The sequence below is a fragment of the Nyctereutes procyonoides genome, unplaced genomic scaffold, assembly GCF_905146905.1.
Source record: "Nyctereutes procyonoides isolate TBG_1078 unplaced genomic scaffold, NYPRO_anot_genome, whole genome shotgun sequence".
NCBI classification, from domain to species: Eukaryota; Metazoa; Chordata; class Mammalia; order Carnivora; family Canidae; genus Nyctereutes; species Nyctereutes procyonoides.
In genome coordinates, this window is record NW_026575043.1 from 21,458,006 (window position 1) to 21,476,121 (window position 18,116).

Sequence of the window (18,116 nt, forward strand, 5' to 3'; positions counted from 1 at the left end):
CACGAATGCTCCCAAGACTGAAGCCTCGCATCTCTTCTCTACCTACACTCTAACACTTGGAGATTCAAAACCATATATATACACTGGTATCTCCCCATATCATCCACCCCCAAGCATATGCCCTCACCTCTAAGCTTGTAGAGCCTGCTGCTGCTCAAGCCGTCCTCCACCTGCACGTCTATAAGGCATCTCAAACTTAACATGTCTAAACTCCAATTCCCATTTATCCACCACCAGCCCTCACTTCCAATAAAACCAAAGGTGCACCTTATGTGGTGACACCTGCCTGAATAAATGGCAAATCAAGCCTAAAAACTTGGGTACTTTCCATTTTTCTTGTCATTCCCTCATATTCAATGTCCAATTCAGGAGTAAATCCTGCTCAGTTCTACCTCCAAAACATGCCCCCAATGCCATCACTGTTCACTTACCCCACCTCCAAGCATTATCCCAGCACCTGGGCTTCAAACTACCATCATCTTTTGCCTGAATCACTCTACCAACCTCCTAAGCAATCTCCCTGCTTCCTACCTGGTCCCCCTACAGTTTCTTCCTTATATAGCATCCAGCATAACCTCTTAAAATTTTTCATTTGATTACATTATTCATCCAATGGCTTCCCTACCTTAGTAAAAAAATAAAATAAAACTCAGAACCTTTAGAACACCTACAAAGAGCCTGCACAGATCCCCCCACCACTCTGCCCTCATCTACCATTCTCTCCCTCAGTCTTCAGACACAGTGGCCTTCTGGTTGCAGCTCAAACTTCCTAAGCACAAGCCAACAAGGGGGAGGGGAGGATTCCTTTGCTTTCAAGACCCTAGTGTCACCATATCAATGAGGCTTTCTCTAACAATTTACATAAAAATAACACACGCCCCAAGCCACCAGCAGTATCCTAATCAGTCTGCCGCTACCACTAGAATATAAGGCCCTTGGGGCAGGGACTTTATCTCTTTAGGCCCACTGCTGTATCTCCACTGCCACATATGAATCCATATGAATCCACAGGCACGATGCAGCATCAATCCCAACCCCAACATGGTTTCCTGTGTAATTCAACACAATGATTCCAATGTTTAGGTGGAAGAGCACACCATCATCAAGAGGGACTAAGAAATTTTTCAGAAAAACAGAACAAGATAAAAATATCTAGTAGGGCAAGTTTCCAAGACTTACTATAAACCCATACTAATCACAACCGTGTGGTGTAATCAAGAAAGATAAATACGAACTGAAGAAACTGACCCACACGTAAATGAAGCCTTTACATTATGGCAAAGGTGGCAAATGAGTGGGGGAGGGATGGACTATCTAATAAAAGGTGACAACAGATTATCCACATTTTAAAAAGAAATCGGATCGCAATTTCATATCACACATAAAAACAGATGGACCAAAGTTCATCCGACAAATCAGTAAGAAAAGGGCAAACGAAAAATGGACAAATAAGGAAAAAAGTTTATATAAAATTCTACAATTCTTTCCTGTTACTTTCTGTCTTCTATTAAACAGCAGGCACATCAATTCTATTTTCATGAAATAATTGTTATCTGTATAATCCATTCTTCTAACTGTACTTATGCATAGAGATGGCCACAATGGAGATCCTCTACGGTTCATAGTAGCTGATCTAGGGAAGTAGAGCAAAGAATTTTCTTTCCCTCTTAGACTTCTCTCCCCTCCTTTTCTCAGTAAACATGCATAGGGCCTTCACACACAAACCACAAGTAAGGTTAGGAGACCATGTAAATTCTGACACTATGAAATTCAAAGGACCTGTCTGCCAAGCGGATGTCAGCTGGTTCAAGTACTGACTTTAAAGGCCAAACTCTTATTTCAAAGAGGCAGTTAACACAAAACATTCCCAGAACTTTCTCCTGGTCTAGGACTGCCCTCAGACACAGTCTTTTGAATATCCTCTGTGGCGCCCAATCTTTACTGCCTAAGGGAGAAATGAATTTTGGAATGAACATAATTCAGAACTGTAAGTCTAGTGACTTACATTGCTGATATGCTGTAAATCAAAAGTGGCTGCTCACAAACAGTATGAAGCATCCTAATAAAGAAACCCATCACTCAGGGCTCGGGTGTGTTCCTTCTGCATCTCATGCCTCTCCACTTTCTAATTTCCACATACTAAATCTATGTGGGTCCCTACGGAATCAGTTATACAATGATCAGTGCCACTGGTGACAAAAATCTCACGCTGATTTGACACCGCTCCTTTCTTGTTTCCTGGGAATGTTAATGCTTGCCACCATGCAGGAGTCTTTTAAAGTTTACACTGGACATGTCTTAATACACTATCCAAACCCATCACTTCGTTCTCTTTCTTTAAAAAAGTATCACAGGAAATGTTAAATCATCATTGTTTGTATTCAGCATCTTTGAGGTAACTTCCAAACTCTCTTCTGAAGTGAATACCTGCTTATTTTTTGTGGACAACAATACGGGACAAATGGAATCTTTTCTGTTTTCATCAATGTTTTGTGTTTTACTATGAATACCTTGTTTATTTATTTTTTTAATTTATGATAGTAGAGAGAGAGAGAGAGAGAGAGAGAGAGAGAGAGAGAGGCAGAGACACAGGCAGAGGGAGAAGCAGGCTCCATGCACCGGAAGCCCGACGTGGGACTCGATCCCGGGTCTCCAGGATCGCGCCCTGGTCCAAAGGCAGGCGCCAAACCGCTGCGCCACCCAGGGATCCCTGAATACCTTGTTTAACTTGAAATCTTTGAGAACACTCAAAAATTGCTATCCATGATGGAGCATTAAGTTCATTCTCCTTGCAAATTTGCTTAATCTCGTTCAAAGCTTATTCATTTTCTACCCTATATAATTATTATTATTAGGCCCATACAGAAGAGTTTCAAGCTGCTGGGCATGGGGAACCTACTGGCTGCCTTTGAAATTACACGTAATTAGTTGAGTTTTCCTGTTATGCTTCCGCAAACTACATCGGAAAATGCCATTCCTTTAGTCACATATGCTCTACATTCTGCTTAATGACCTCGAGTATGGTGACCATGGAAGAAAAGGCAGATTACGATACTGATGAGGATCCTGTCTATCTTTTATAACGGAACCGCTACCATCATCTGTTAATTTATACTACACAAAGAGCTTAAGAAACCCTTATAACTTTAGTCCTCATAGCAAGGAAAATGAGTGAGTTTTTGTTGGTTAAGGTACAGATGTATGACTTCTTATAGGACGGTAACATCAACAATTTAAAGTAAACCCGAACCACAGAGGTAATGCCTCCTGGACTCAGAGAAATGTCTATATAGCGTGCTAATGCAAAAGGCCACCTACACATGCTTAGAGTACTGAGTCACGTTATTAGATGCTCATTAAAATTTATTAAGTAAAAGATCTTTTAATTTATGCAATCTTCCTATTTATTTATTTATTTAAAGATTTATTTATTTATTCATTCAGAGAGAGAGAGAGAGAGAGAGAGAGAGAGAGAGAGACAGGCAGAGACACAGGCAGAGGGAGAAGCGGGCTCCATGCAGGGAGCCCGATGCGGGACTTGATCCCGGGTCTCTAGGATCACACCCTGGGCCAAAGGCAGGCGCTAAACCGCTGAGCCACCCGGGCTGCCCGCAATCTTCCTATTTAAAAGGTTTCAAGAGTATTATTTATAAACTCTCTTGAAGAAATCTTTCAAATGCCACTTTTAACAAACACACATCATTTAATGATGTTTACTAGTTTTTTACCAACATAGACCCAAAAGAGATAAGGAGGGTGAAGACATCTTTCTACATGTTTGTTGCTCTTCTGTGTCTTTACTGATGTTTTATAAATGATAGATAAGCAAAAACCTGACTGGATGGCATGTCCTAAATTGATCTAATGATGTACAGCAGGAGTGAGAAATCCATTTTCAAACAAACCACAGGGAAAGGGGGGGGGCAAGTAAAGAGAAGCTGAGTCATTTGAAAGTTTATTGTTTTAGGAAGACAGGATTCTACTGTTCACTTGCTTATTGTTTTTCATTAAGAACAGGAAACTAAACTTTTCTGAAAAGTTCGATTCCACATTATATGGAGTGCAACAGGGTAGTGCTCTCCAACAGGAGGCTGGGTGAGGACAGAGAGGGTGGGCAAGGGGTAGAGACGGCAACTCGCAGTCTCATGCCCTTGTCCCAGAGGTAGAAAAGGCCAAAAATGCAACAGGGGCTAAAGAAAAAAGACAAAGCAAATTGGAAACAAATCTTGGATGGTTAATCGATCCTATCACCATGCTCAATGATAGGAGCTTCTGATCCAGATCTCCCGTCAAAACTAAGAAACCACTGCATGTGGCCCTTGGCCACTTTTTCTCTGCAGCTACGAGGTACGGCAGTGTGAAGCATTAGAGCTCCCGGCCACAGTGACTCAGAGATGTGCGTGGACCGGGAGGGGGCCAGACCAGAGCTGGCCCAGCAATAAAGTCTGTGGTGCGAGGGTGGATGGCGAGCACAGGCCGCTCTGCCCCCGGATCCCTCCCCTTACCAGGAGAGCTACCCAGGAGGGAAGCACAAGGGAAAAGCAAAAACTCCTGTGCCAAGGTGAGGGCTCTAGCTGACCTCATGTCACCTGGGGAATTATGGGAAGCAATTCCACTCGATTCGGGAAAGGACAGGAGGACATCCGTCCCCCCAAGGAGCAGAGCAGATAGTCAGCTGTGGCCCTAACAGGCGGGAGCTCCTGTGTGTGTGGTAGAAGGACTCTGGAGAAACAGGGCTCACTCTTCTGAGTGTGGAAGGTAGTGCAAAAGCACATGAAGGATGGAAACGTCCACCCTACTTGTCGTTCCCACCCCAGTCACCGGGGTGTGAGGGGCATCCTGCCTACCACCTCAGAGGGAAAGTGAAGTTCTCAAAGCCTTGGTCACATTAATTTCCTCACTTGCTCCAATCATGTCCCCCTTCTTAAGCTCGAAGAACTCTTCCTCAAGGGGAGACGTGATCCACGATAGCAAAGGCTTTTTAAGAGCTTACCAACTTCTAAGGCACGTCCCTCTACTGCAACAGAAATCAGTCAAGACAAGGACTCCAGGGTTTCGCCTTCTTTGAGTGGGATTATGCATAAAAGAGGCTTGAATTTGAGAACAATCCTTTCTCCACATCTGATCCTTCACTTCATGGTTTTGGTCTCTCTCCCAGGCCATTGTTTGACAAAAGTAGGGCTGCAGCATTGCCGTAAAGCTGTCCACTCGTGACCACAATCTCTTTTCTGTTGGCTTTGATCAGGTTCCTGGGTAAACTGAAATGTGTCTGGTCTTAACACATAACTCCCTCCTGCCAAGGTGGACCGACATACCTTGACAAGATCTCATTCCACAATCTTTTATTTATTTGTTTAAATATTAATTTAGTTAAGTAATCTCTACACCCAATGTGGGGCTCAAACTCACAACCCTAAGAAATCAAGAGTTGCATGCTCCTCCGACTGAGCCAACCAGGAGCCACTCATTCCACAATCTTTTAAACTCATTCTACAAGATCACTGCAACCTCATCATTTTTAAGCAGTCCTAACCTACAGTTACTTAGGATCATTTCCCTTAGGAATACATTTTTAGATATGTATCTATCTATTTAATCAAGACACTCTCAAAAAGCTCAGTTATCAGCTGAAGCTAGTGGTGCTGAATGATGGCATATAAAATAATTCTGGAGAAAATTTTACTCATGTATACTCTGAGAGAAGAGTACTACAAATCATATTCTAGTTAGCACCCTCTGCCACATACACATGACTCTCCATCCTTAAAAATGATAATAAAATAATCATTTCCCTCTTGCTTTAAGCTCAAAAGCTCATCTGCATCCAAGAGGGAAGTTAGAGCCTGCTTCTCCCTCTGCCTAGGTCTCTGCCTCATCTGTGTGTGTCTCGTGAAAAAATTAATAATATCTTAAAAAATTTAAAAAACCCTTCAGTGGTAGGAATGACTGAAATGAGATTTAAACAAATTTTTTGATCACTCCATTCAAATATTCTCATTTGCATATCACCAAACCAGCTAAATAATTCTTCTACCTGGCATCATCATGAAAGAGAACACAGCAAGCCCTTGCTCCTATGTTGGGTACACACAGCCAGAGGGAGATCAAGAGTTGTATGAAGACACTAACTGATGATGGCTCATCTCCCCCAAAACACCAACCTGATCCAAAATCTTATGGTGAAGTACATACCGGTAAATATGTTTAAGGGACTTAATATCATACCATTTTCTACAGCACACAGTGTTAAATTCACAAAGGCTTCAGGTAACATGAGAATTCGAAAACAGGCCAGGCCTGCAGCAGGCAGGCCATTCAATCCCCAACTTCCATCTCCATCTCTTTACTAGGCTATCTGATCTCTTGCTTCTGCTGTTAGGAACACTTGAGTGGAATCTCTGGAAAACATACCATAAAAAGTAAACTGAATGTTACCACTTACATGCCAAAACTTTTAAAAATAATTTTTGACGGCTCTTTTCAACATATGCCTTTCTTTTCATAAGCATGCCTTTCACATGCTCTGGGGGCTCAGGAGCTACTTGCTATCCATGACCTGGAGGTGCCGTCACCAGCTCAGCTCACAAACAATTTTATTAATGTCAACTCACCTGCCTTAGACAGCTCTTTCCCTTACCAAATATCTGTCCCTAACTTGATAAGGAAGCCAGTGAAGTCCAAGCATATCATGCCTCAAATAAAACAGTCTCCAAGAGAGGCCCAGAGCTATTTAATGTGTAGGGGGTGTGACACCTTTTTACAGGCCAAGAAGGCTTTTATCTGGTCCTGTTTTCACATATTCTAAATAGCTGAGGCAACCAAATTAGTTACATGTTAAAATAGGAAATGCTTCTGTATGCAGCTCTGTGATGCCCTAAAATCCTAAATACTAAACTACTGATGAAAAATGGGTACATTTTAACCACAGATATTCATATACGCAATCAACATCATTGAGCTTTATCAACAAACACTAGGAAAATATCAACCTCTTAAAAACTTCACACTGCAGAGCCTATTATAAATGAAAATAAGACAAAAAACAAAGGCATTTCCTAAGTATATTGTGGTTAACTTCTCCAACTGGAGAGTATTTTTAGACATCTCCCCCATTCCCCAACACTTTTCATCAACAGCTAAACACAAACAGTATAATGAACATTTCAAATGCTCTTTCTAGGAACACAATTTTCTTTCAAATTATTTGTATCAAATTTAGAAATAATTTTCCTACAAAACACAGTGTAGAGTTTTTGTTAAAAAGATAACTAAATGCATAACTTTTACATATATGGTATAATTTCAAACAATGTAACTCCACTGTAATACTTGTATTTTAGCTAAACGTTGGTAATCACTGACTGCTCAACACATCAGGTCTTCAGATTGAGCACTGCAACAAACCAAAAAATTGCCAAATATAGGGGAAAATATACATACTATTCAATACCTAGAGAAAGTAATACTTAAAGCCCAAATTAATAATCAATAGTGCAAAAGAAATGAGTAAATTAGTTATACAGAGTTTGGAGGGGAGGATTCTTGCCAGGTCTGAACTCTAATGAGGTCCTGAATGAAGACTGACACTGAAGCTAGCAAGCTGGAGGACTCACCTATGGGAAAAATGACAACACTAAGGTAGGAAAGGATGGGCTGTGCAGGTGTGGACAAAATAAGCCAACAACTATGGCTTCAGTAGCTTAGACCCGCTGAGCAGGCCACTCTCAGGTAAAGAGAAGTTAGAGAAAATATGCTTATAAATCAAGGCTGACAGAACAAAGATGCCTTAGAAGCATTAGTTCTGAAGCTATTATATCAATTTTCATATGTTTTCAACTCCCTTGAAATCTAGTTTATACTTTATCTGCATTTTCAATATCTTTACGTAAATCTCAAGTGTTGGCTCTAGCCCAATTCATATTACCACAAATTCAAAATCAATAAGGTTTCTTCCAATTCTGGCAAAAAAAAAAAAAAAGGAAAGAAAGCAAAGAAGATTCCAAAAGGGCATTCTCACCACAACATAACTAGATCTTCAATACAGTATATTTCTTAATGCTTTATTGAACTTGCAAGAGGGAAAATACCTGAGTGCCCCATAATTCTCCCCAACCCAACCATAAAGAATGCTTCAATCATAAAAGTAGACAAACACCAAAGACTAAGAAAGCAAGCTACAAACTGGGGGTGGAGAGACCCAGATGATCAGAAGTAAAAAAACATAATTGTTGAAATTAAAAGCTCAGTAGGGGGGTTAAATAAGGCACAGTTCATTAATGAACTAGAAGTCAGATCCAAGGAAAAACCCAGAATGCAAACAAAACTAAAACAAGATTGAAATGAGAGGGTTCTTACCCTTTGACAGGGAGGAGAAAATGAAAAGACCTTATAAATACCTACTTGGTGAAATTTCAGAAGTGTATACAAGAACAGCAATATTTTATGATAAAATGGATATTTTTAGAACTAATACAGCATAAATTGACAAAAGAAACACAACATATATAAATCTTATTAATAGAAAGTCTCACAGAGAGACACTGCAATAAGTCTAGAGAACACCAAAGTCAAAGAGAGGATCTCAAAAGCAACCAGAGACAGAAGACAGATCTCTTAAATAACTACACCTAGGCTGACAACAACCTCGCCATCATAATAGGAAAGCCAGAAAACAATGGAATACTATCTTCAAAATGCTTAAAGAAATTAACCAATTAATTGGTTTTATTTAGAATCAATTCTGTTTTCCTAAAATGAAGGCAGAATAAAGAATGTCCAGACAAAAAAACTAGACATTTCTACCAATGACCCTTTACTAAAGAAATCTCTAAAGGCTATACCTAAGAAAGGAAAAACTAGTCCCACAAGGAAGTTCCGTAATATAAGAATGATGATCGAAGAAGCTGGTAAAAATATAGGTAAATCTAAACAAATATTGTCTGTACACAATAATATCCTATTTTGTAAGGTTTTGTCTTTTAACAGATGATAAAAAAACACTGGAAAATAACAGCATGTAAATAAATCTGGAGGGAGGGAATCAAAGTTAAGGGATTCTAAAGTCCTTATGCTGTCAGAAGCGAAGCTAAATCACTGCTTCACTTTTTTTTTAAACCGAAATCCAGTTAATACATAATGCTACATAAGTTTCAGGTGTACAACATAGTGAGTGGAGAAGTCTACACATCATGCTACGCTTACCCCAAGCATAGATGGCTATCATCTGTCCCCATAATACAATGCTGTTACATTACCACTGACTATATTCTCTATTCTAGATCTTTCAGCCCCATGACTCATTCATTCCATAACTTGAAGCCTGTATCTCCCACTCCCCTTTGGATTGATTTTAGACTTCATATATGTATAATTTTGAGAACAGCCACTGAAAGAAATAGCACACAACTTCCAAACCCAGTCAACTTTTTAATATGATTTTACTGTGGACTCTTGTTGAAGCAGAACGGAGTTTGGCAAAAATAACATCAGAGTAGTCAATGAAGGACAGTGAAAGTCAAGTCTTAGGCTCAAAGATCTCTAGAACAATTTCAATACTTGCTTTGGGTCACAGCTCCCTCTGAGAAACAGATGAAAGCTACTGATTCTCTCCCTGAGAAAAACTCTCATAGAGACTTGTACAAATTTTCATACAAATGAGAAAGACTTTTTCCAGACTCCCCAGAGAACACAGGCTCTCCAAGGCCTTGCACAGCTTAAAAAGCTAAAGAGAATTAAGTTTGTGTGGGAAACAGTAAAGTTAGAAGTTCTCCTATCCAAGAGTTGAAACCACATATGCAGAGGAGGAACTAAGGCATAATGTTTGGGGGAGGGAGATTCTGGAGGGAAGGGGTCCAGAATGGAGAGTCATTCCTATAATCTACTCTTTGATTAAACCATATTTCAACCAATGGTAAACCATTGCAACTATTGCAATATTTAAACTTTGGAAAATAACGAGCAGAAAGAAAAAAAAAAGCCTAGATTTAAATATTGTAAGCACCAGCCCAACAACCTGATGGACAGGTATGCCATACAATGAAGACAGAAAGCAGACATTACAGCACCCTTAGCTAGCTACTGAGTGTTTTTAGAACCCTTCCTGGGATGACTCCGTTAAGACCAGCAACAAAGAGCCTGCAAAAAGGCCTAGTACGGTCCGCGTGGAGTTCTTCTGCTAAGGCAGATCCCAACCCTTCGCAACCTCAACACGCTGCTGTCTCAGTGTCAGAAACACAGACCACTGCAAACCAAAGGCCCCTACTACATCTGCCTGCGTTCCATATACAAGCTTTTTGGAAAGACAGATTCTAGTTTCCACCCAAACTTTGAACACTACACTCTCATGGTTTGGGCCCAAGAACCTGTATTTTAAAAGGACCCGAGATGACTCTGTTGCCTCTACAGAACACACACGATATGAAAACTACATCCTGTTCACAAAAAATTTGACTCATATCGGCTTTGTGCATCACAGATATACAAAACTGTGAATCAGGACACTGCAAATAAAGTATTTCCTATATACCACTGAAATACCTTTGATGGTTAAAAATCATTATAGAGTATGAAGAACAATGGAATGATTCTTAGATACTATAGCAAAAACAAAAAAAAATTATTCTAGTATGCAGGAATTGAAAGCAAATTTGGAGGAAAAGCCATGGGATGTCTCCACACTGTTGCTTAGGTAAATAAATAAATAAATAAATAAATAAATAAATAAATAAATAATATTCTTTGCAATTCACATTCAAGATGTTAATTTTCAAAATACACATTTGACTTCATTGTCCCACAATCAACTCCAAAAATCAAGACAACTCTTTTCTTTTTCTTATCTCGGTCAATCTTTTAAGAGCCAGCACACCACACAACTGATGCGGGTTTATCTTGACCAACATCCACTGAAGGTCTCTTGATCTTTGTGACTTCCACTTGAATGACCCAAACAGATTTTATTTATAACTGTGTTTTTGGTCAATGTTCATAAAATTCTTGTGATGCAGAGGCAACAGGAGCAATCATATCCCAAAGTAACAAAAAGAATTCAAAAAGACTTATTACCTTTCCCTCAAATCCTGATTATCCTTCCAAGCTAATCAACTTTAAGACATTTTCTTATAAGCCAGGTGCAATTTCATCCTTAAAAATTTACTTCCATTTATGATAGACCAGAATATGCATGTATTAGATAAGTTTCTCAAAAGGCCAGGACTAGATCACTGAGATCTTACTAAAATTTAAATTAGCAATTTTAATAGTTCTCAAGGGAAAAGCCCCATATCCACTGAGAAAAAAGGAATTAATAAATGCATATAAGGAGAATGCATTTCCATTTTACTACAGTGTGTATTCCTTATTCAGTCCCACATGAACAAAGTCTTATGCTGGTTATGTGACCAGTAGATAAAGTCCTCTTGATTTCAGTTTTCTTTGGTAATAATCAATTTACTTGATGTTCTGAAATACCAAGTATCAAAGGAAAACAGGTTTGGTTTCAGGGTTTGAGAGTTTGGTAGCTTTTAAGAATGGAAGAAGATAAAGAAGTTTCCTAGAATAATATAATCACTTAACACTTGGGTATAGTACTTTATCAACTATAAATTGCACTTACATCCTAATGTCATTCAAGCTTCACATTTTACTGAAGAGGAGGTTCAGGAGAGAGAGTTACCGAAGACACAGAGTTACTCCCTTCATTATACAGAAGAAAAGAGTGGACCTCACTCTAGACCTGGGATTGGAGCTGGAAGGACTTTCATGACTCCACACTCCACCTCCATTCACCTCAACCTGAGTTCCTGAGTAGCTGGTCATCTAAAGCAGAGGTGAGGAAACAAAGTCCAGCCCATAGATTTTGTGGAACCCGTGGGCTGAGAACGATTTTTACATTTTTAAGTGATCTGATGGGGGGGGGGGGGGACAAGAATATTTTAGGACATGTAAAAATCACACGAAATTATAATTTTACTGTCCATCGGCAGTTTTATTGGAAAATGGCACTCATTCGTTTAGGTATTGCCTATGGTTGCTTCTGCGCTACGACAGCAGAGCTGGGGAGCTGCAAGAAAGACCGCGTGGACCGAGGAGTCTAAAATATCAACTGTCCGGCCCTTGACATAAAGTCCGTGGACCCCTGATCAACAGGATGCTTGTCTTTTTGTGAAAGTTGAAGTAGTCAGCAGGAGTAAGTAAAAGATCCATCTTTCCTAATCCTAGCTGCTAGAGATACAGGGAGTAAATCCACTCTATCACCAACAGAATGCTCTTCCAATTTTGTAAGGCTGATGCTCCATCCCAGCTCGTTTCCTTATTTTTTATTCACAAACAGAGCTATGCTAGCCACTTTAAACATTTCCTAAGGACCTATTACCATACACAGGCACCATGCTAAGTACTGGAGATCTCATTTCTTTTAGGTGACAAAACAGAAGCTTAACAGTCAGATTAATTCACACAGCTACTGCAAACCTGTGTTTTTACTATACCAGGTTACACGAAGAAGCAAGACTTTGAACTTCCTCCTTTGTCAATACATCCCCACAGAATTGTAGAGTTTGAGGCCAAATATGAAACTTGTCTTCTGATTTAGACCGAACCAAACAAAACAAGGCAACTGATGTCCCTGACCTTATTACTAATGTACCTTAGTGTTCTCCCCAGCTTTGTTCAAATAGCCTGTTAGACTGTAGTGTTTATTTACAAATGCACATCATTTCCACCTCACAAGTAATACTGCCTCGATTAAAACAATACAATCCTCTATCTTTAGAAACAAAACCAGGCCTCAGGGAGGTGTGTTAGAGCAGTTAAAATATAACAATAACCATCACCTACTGAGTAGTCATTATGGGAACTGTGGAGTATGCTTTATATATGTGTTTTTTCATCTAACCTTCACAGTTCTGGGAGGTAAGCACTGATTCCAATTTTGCAGATGAGGAAACCGAGCTCTCAAGGTAATCTACCCAAGGTGACAGGGCTGGAATTCAACAACTAGGTTTTCTGACTCCCAACTCCAGGCTCTCAACCACTATGCAGAACTTTCAAGTATCAACTTTGTTGTTGTTGTTGTTTTTAAATTCTTATTTATTTATGATAGTCACAGAGAGAGAGAGAGGCAGAGACACACAGGCAGAGAGGGAGAAGCAGGCTCCATGCATCGGGAGCCCAATGTGGGATTCAATCCTGGGTCTCCAGGATCACGCCCTGGGCCAAAGGCAGGCGCCAAACCGCTGCGCCACCCAGGGATCCCTCAACTTTGAATTGTAATAGAATCACAGAGTCGCAGTGCTGTCTACAAGTAAAGGAGAAGAAGAGAACTTATCCCGGAGAATACGTTATTTACCATCACTTCAGCTCCACTCCTATAACGCTTTTTTTTCAAAACTAACCCCAAACCCAGAATCTAAAGGTCAATTGTGCAAGTGTATCATCATTTCTTTGCCATGTACTTATCTCTTCCCCAATCAACGACGAGAACAGGAAGCATCCTCATACCTTCCACCTCCTTATCTCCCTACGGCACCTCTGTAGGGCAGACATTCAACAGGCAGGCTGAATGTGCACAATTTCCAACAAAATGTAACTTCTACATGAATTCCGCCAAGCCTCCAGTGACTAGGAAACCTGAAGATATGACTAAAGAAAGAAATGTAGTTCATACCGCACTGGTGGTAAATGTACGGTCTCCAGGGTCACGTTTATAAACCCTAAGATACAACTTACGTATAAGTTTCTGCCTTCACCCAACTTTCCCTAATGAGATGACCTACGCGACTGTGTTTATAATCACAAAAATTAAGAAAGAGCGAGTACTCAGACCTGAACACCAGCACAGAATAACCTGAGGCAGAAACCAGAACCCCTCACATGCATCTCCCCAACCGTATGTCAGCCAGAAAGACCAGCATCTATCTCAGCTACCAGCCAATGCTTGCGGACCTTTCCCAAGCACAACACTTTCCCTCCTAGAAGGGAAACTTCTTGAGGACAGGGAGTTTTTTTCCTCTCCTTCACATACCCAAATGACCCAAGATAGTATCTTGAATACACCAGTGCACAGCTAATGTGCAAAATGGCTGCAGTGAATAGAACATTCTCAAGCACCAGCTAAGGTACACTGACCGCGCACAATGTAAGGGGAGGCAACAATCTTACCATTATGTCTACAGAAAGCAGCCTCCTCCTGAGAACTTTTGCAAACACCTGCTTCCAAAAAGCAACAAAAAGTTGCTAGAAGGCGATCACTGTGGGCAATAGCGTGCCATTCTGTGCCAACAGCAACAGCAACCACACCTACGAGGGCTTGACAGGGACCACGGGGCTCTATTGCTTACAGACGCTGACTTAAGCCCCCCCCCTCCGCGCCCAGACACCCAGGTCTCTAAACGCATCATAGAGGCGAGTCCACGGAGTGCCCACAAGTCCTTAAAGCCCCTTCTGAAGATGCATCCAGACACACCCATAGACAGAAGAGAGAGAGTCTCCCAAAGCTTAACTCTCAGCAAGTCTACTTTGAAAGACGTCGAGAAGTTAGCACCGAGGCAGCCAGATTTTGTCTAGAGATCCCGACAGATAACTCCAAAACTTGCAAGCTAGAGAGCTGGCGAGCCCATCGTCCCTAACTTGGAGCTCTGTGTGTGTGTGTTGGTGCGCGCGCGTGTGCGTGCCCGTGTGCCCTTTCTTACTTGCAACGCATCTGCGGGCGCAAATGAATGACGGTGTATCAGCGTTAAATTTAAATTTCCTGGCTCGGGCCACGATGCTAACCTAATTAAAGCACGCGGTCAACGCTCAGCCCTTGCGGTGCGCTATTTTGCATCGCGACGGAGCCCAGCCAGACAGTTGCACTCTTCCTCTCCGTCCCCCCGCCCCCCCACACCCACCCACCCACCCCGCAGCCCGCCCCGGGGTCGCGTCGCCTCGCCTCGCCTCGCCTCGCCCCGGGGGCACACGCTCCCCCAACACGCGTTATTAAACGGGCAGGAGAGCCGCCCCCGCACGGCCCGCAGCCCACGCCCCGGGTGCGGGGGGGGGGGACGACCCCGGGGCTTCTCGCCCGCCGCCCCCGCCGGCTGCACTCGGGGCTCCGCGGGAGCCGGGGCGCCGGTGTCAGCGCTCGCTCCCCGCGGCCGGAGCCTGCACCCCCGCCCCCCCGCCCGCGGGCGCCCCACAAACTCCGGGAGCCCCCCCCTCCTCCCCTGCCCCCCGGGGCGGCGCGGCCCGGGCTCCCTCCGCGCACATTTCCCGTCCAGCAAACTGCGGCCGCGGAGGGGGAGGGGCAGGGGCAGGGGCAGGGGGAGGGGGCGAGGCGGGCGCCCGCGGCGGAGCGGGCCGTCGGGCTGGACGCGGGCGCGGGCGCGGGCGCGGGCGCGGGCGGGCCCGAGGGTCCGGGGGGAGGGGAGGTACCTCGTACAGCTCCTCGGAAGCCATGGTGGGCGGCGGAGTTGCGGGCGCGCGGGAGGGGCAGGGTCGGGGCGAGGCGCCGCCGCCGCCGGGCGGCCGACACTTTGTTTCAGTTGGGTCCCTGCGTGGCCTGCGCTTCCTGCTCCCGCTCCCGGCGCCCCGAGCTCAGCGCAGGACGAGCCTCTCGCACTCGCGGCCGGTGCGGGCCGGCGGCGGCGGCGGCGGCGGCGGGGTTGTGCGCAGGAGCAGCTGCGCAACGCGCCCTCCGCGCCCCGCGCTCACTCCCCGGCGGGCCGGCTGGGGCTCGGGCTCATCGCGCCCCGCCGCGGGGCCGGGCCGGGCTGGGGCGGGCGCGGCGGCGGTGCACGGCGGCGCGGCTGGCTCCGTGGCTCCCCCTCTCCGGTGTAGTGCAAAAAGCTTCCTACTTGCGACCAAAAAACCTGCCCCGGCTACTGAGCATGCCCAGTGCGGCCGCCCGGGCCCGGCGGAGCCGCGCTCCCGCGCTCCGGGTTTTCGGGCCGCCCGCGCGGGCGGGGCGGGGCGGCGGGCGGGGCGCGGCGGCCGCGGGGAGCGGCGGGCTCGGCTCCGGGGCCTGGCGGGCGGGCGGCCGCGGGGAGCCGGGCGGCAGGAAGGGGAGGAGCCGGGCGCGGGGGGCGGGGCCAGGCGCGGGGGCGGGGCCAGGCGCGGGGGGCGGGGCCGGCTCGAGCGAGCGCCCTCGCCGGGGTCGGACGCCCGCGGCCCGCGCTGCCCGCCGGCGCGCCCCGACGTGGGAGCGGGGCCCCGGGGGCCCCGGGGGCCCCGAAGGTCGCCGAGGACGCCGGCGGGCCCGAAGTTGGGCCGGAGGCCGTGGGGGCGCCGCGCCGGCCTGCAGAGCCCGCCGCCCCGACGGCAGGGGCTCCCCCCGCCCTGCACCCCGCTCCCGGGGCCGCGCGGAGCTCCCGCCCCCAGACGCGCGTCCCGGGCCAGGTGGGTCCCCCCGCCCTAACACGTGCCCGCCTCCCCCGCGGCGGCCGCCAAGACCCGGAGCCCGAAGCCCGCGCCCCGCCGTGCGGCCCGGAGCGCTCGGGACACGCTCGCGGGGCGGGAGGCCGGGGGTGGGAGCCGGGGCGGTGCGAGGGCGCGGCCGCCGCCTCCCCGCCCGCAGCTTCCCCCACGCCGGGCCTCCCTGTTCCTCTCGGACGGGGAGCGGGGAGGAGGGGCCAGCATCTGGGCTCCCGGGAGGTCTGGGTTCTAATGGAACGAAGCTGTCAGTGGGGGTTCTTCTTGGGGCGGGGGGGGGGGGACGCCAGGCCCTCCAGTCCGAGCCGGGCGAGGGGCTGGCCCTTGCTCCACTGCGGAGGAGAGATGCGCAACGTGGGGCGGCCCGCCCGGCCACCTGCCAGGGCACACCTGCCGGGCCCGGACGGCTCCCCAGCGGCGCGGAGCCGAGCCCGCCCTCCCCCGCCCCCACAGCCGACAGCGCCCGGCCGCCCTCCCCGACTTCTCCCCGGACGCTACGTGGACCTCGTTGCACGAGCGCGGCCACCCCTGCGCCTGGAAGCCACCACCAGAGCCCACATCTCCCCGAAAGGGTCCTCGGCCGGCGCCGCGTCCCCGGTGCTCTATCCAGCGCGGGCCCCTAACCGACCCTCCACCCTCCAGGCTCCTCCCACTCCTCTTCTTCCCGTAACCCAATTCGATTGGGCCCCAGACCTACAGTTTGCAGCCGCAGGGCTTCCACAGACCCCGCAGAATTTCCTGCCCTCCCCGCTCCCGGGACGAGCACGAGCGCTTGCCCTTAAGTCACTTAAAGTCGAGCCGCCGTCCTCGTCCCGCCCGGCGCCTCGCCTGCGATCCCCTCCGCCCGGAATGCTCCCTTGCAACCCTAAACTCCAGCTCCGACGTCACCTCAAAAGCGTAACCTTCTGACTTGCAGGGCAGAAATCAGTTGCTCCCTCTCCAGGGGCTCCCGGGGCCCTCGGGCGTGCCCCCCTCGAAGGGCCCATCCATCTCTGCCTGTTTTAACTGTTTCGTCCACTCTGCTCTCCCACCCCCACTTCTAGACCGTGACCTCCTTTCAGACCTCATCTGCAGATTGGACTCTCCAGCCCCAGCACCATTCTCTCTGCATTTAAAAAAAAGAAAAAAGAAAAAAGTTTTATTCAATGAGTTGGAATTCTCGTGTTCACGGTGAAGTCTGACATCCAGACGTCCAGCTTCCATTATCAAATGCTTTGACAACAGAACCACAAAGGGCCCACCTCCTCTACCCAATAAGGAACTCTCAAGCTCTGCCCCTTTTTCTGATGGCCCAAATTCTGCCTCCCCCAAATACTTGCTCCTCTTCCCCGCTCGACATTGTCATTATTAGGCTGCATCTAATCATTGTCTCTCCAGCCACACAAATAACATCAATGAAAGTTGTAAGCTCCCTGAAGGCAAGGACTAGGACTTCACATATAATCTGTGAAGTCTCAAAGCAATTAGCTCACCTACTTACTCCAAGCGCCCAGATGGTTAAAAGTCACACAAGTGTAAGAAAATATAAATTAAAAAGGGATCCTCAATCTAAAATGAACAGGCACAGCTCACATATAAGAAACCCATATGCAATAGGTTGATACAAATATAAACATTTCTTCTTCCCGCCAGGCCACCACCCTAATTACTTCCACTCTTAGAACAAAATTTGTGAAGCATTCACCAGTGGTCCACCATGTTCTTAATGG

At 46.2% G+C, this 18,116-nt stretch overlaps 1 protein-coding gene across 2 annotated transcripts in view; it reads right to left on the minus strand.

Moving 5' to 3' along the window:
* The window catches only part of CDYL (chromodomain Y like), a 174,962-nt gene extending 159,182 nt beyond the window's left edge, over positions 1-15,780 (minus strand). Inside the window, exon 1 of one of the 2 annotated variants that reach the window (XM_055322931.1) lies at positions 15,412-15,780. In XM_055322931.1, the coding sequence (XP_055178906.1) occupies positions 15,412-15,435 (24 nt within the window). In that variant the 5' untranslated portion in view covers positions 15,436-15,780. The remainder of the gene's footprint in view (positions 1-15,411) is intronic. The other variant, XM_055322930.1, reaches the window with a different exon arrangement.
* Positions 15,781-18,116: the final 2,336 nt, after the last annotated feature.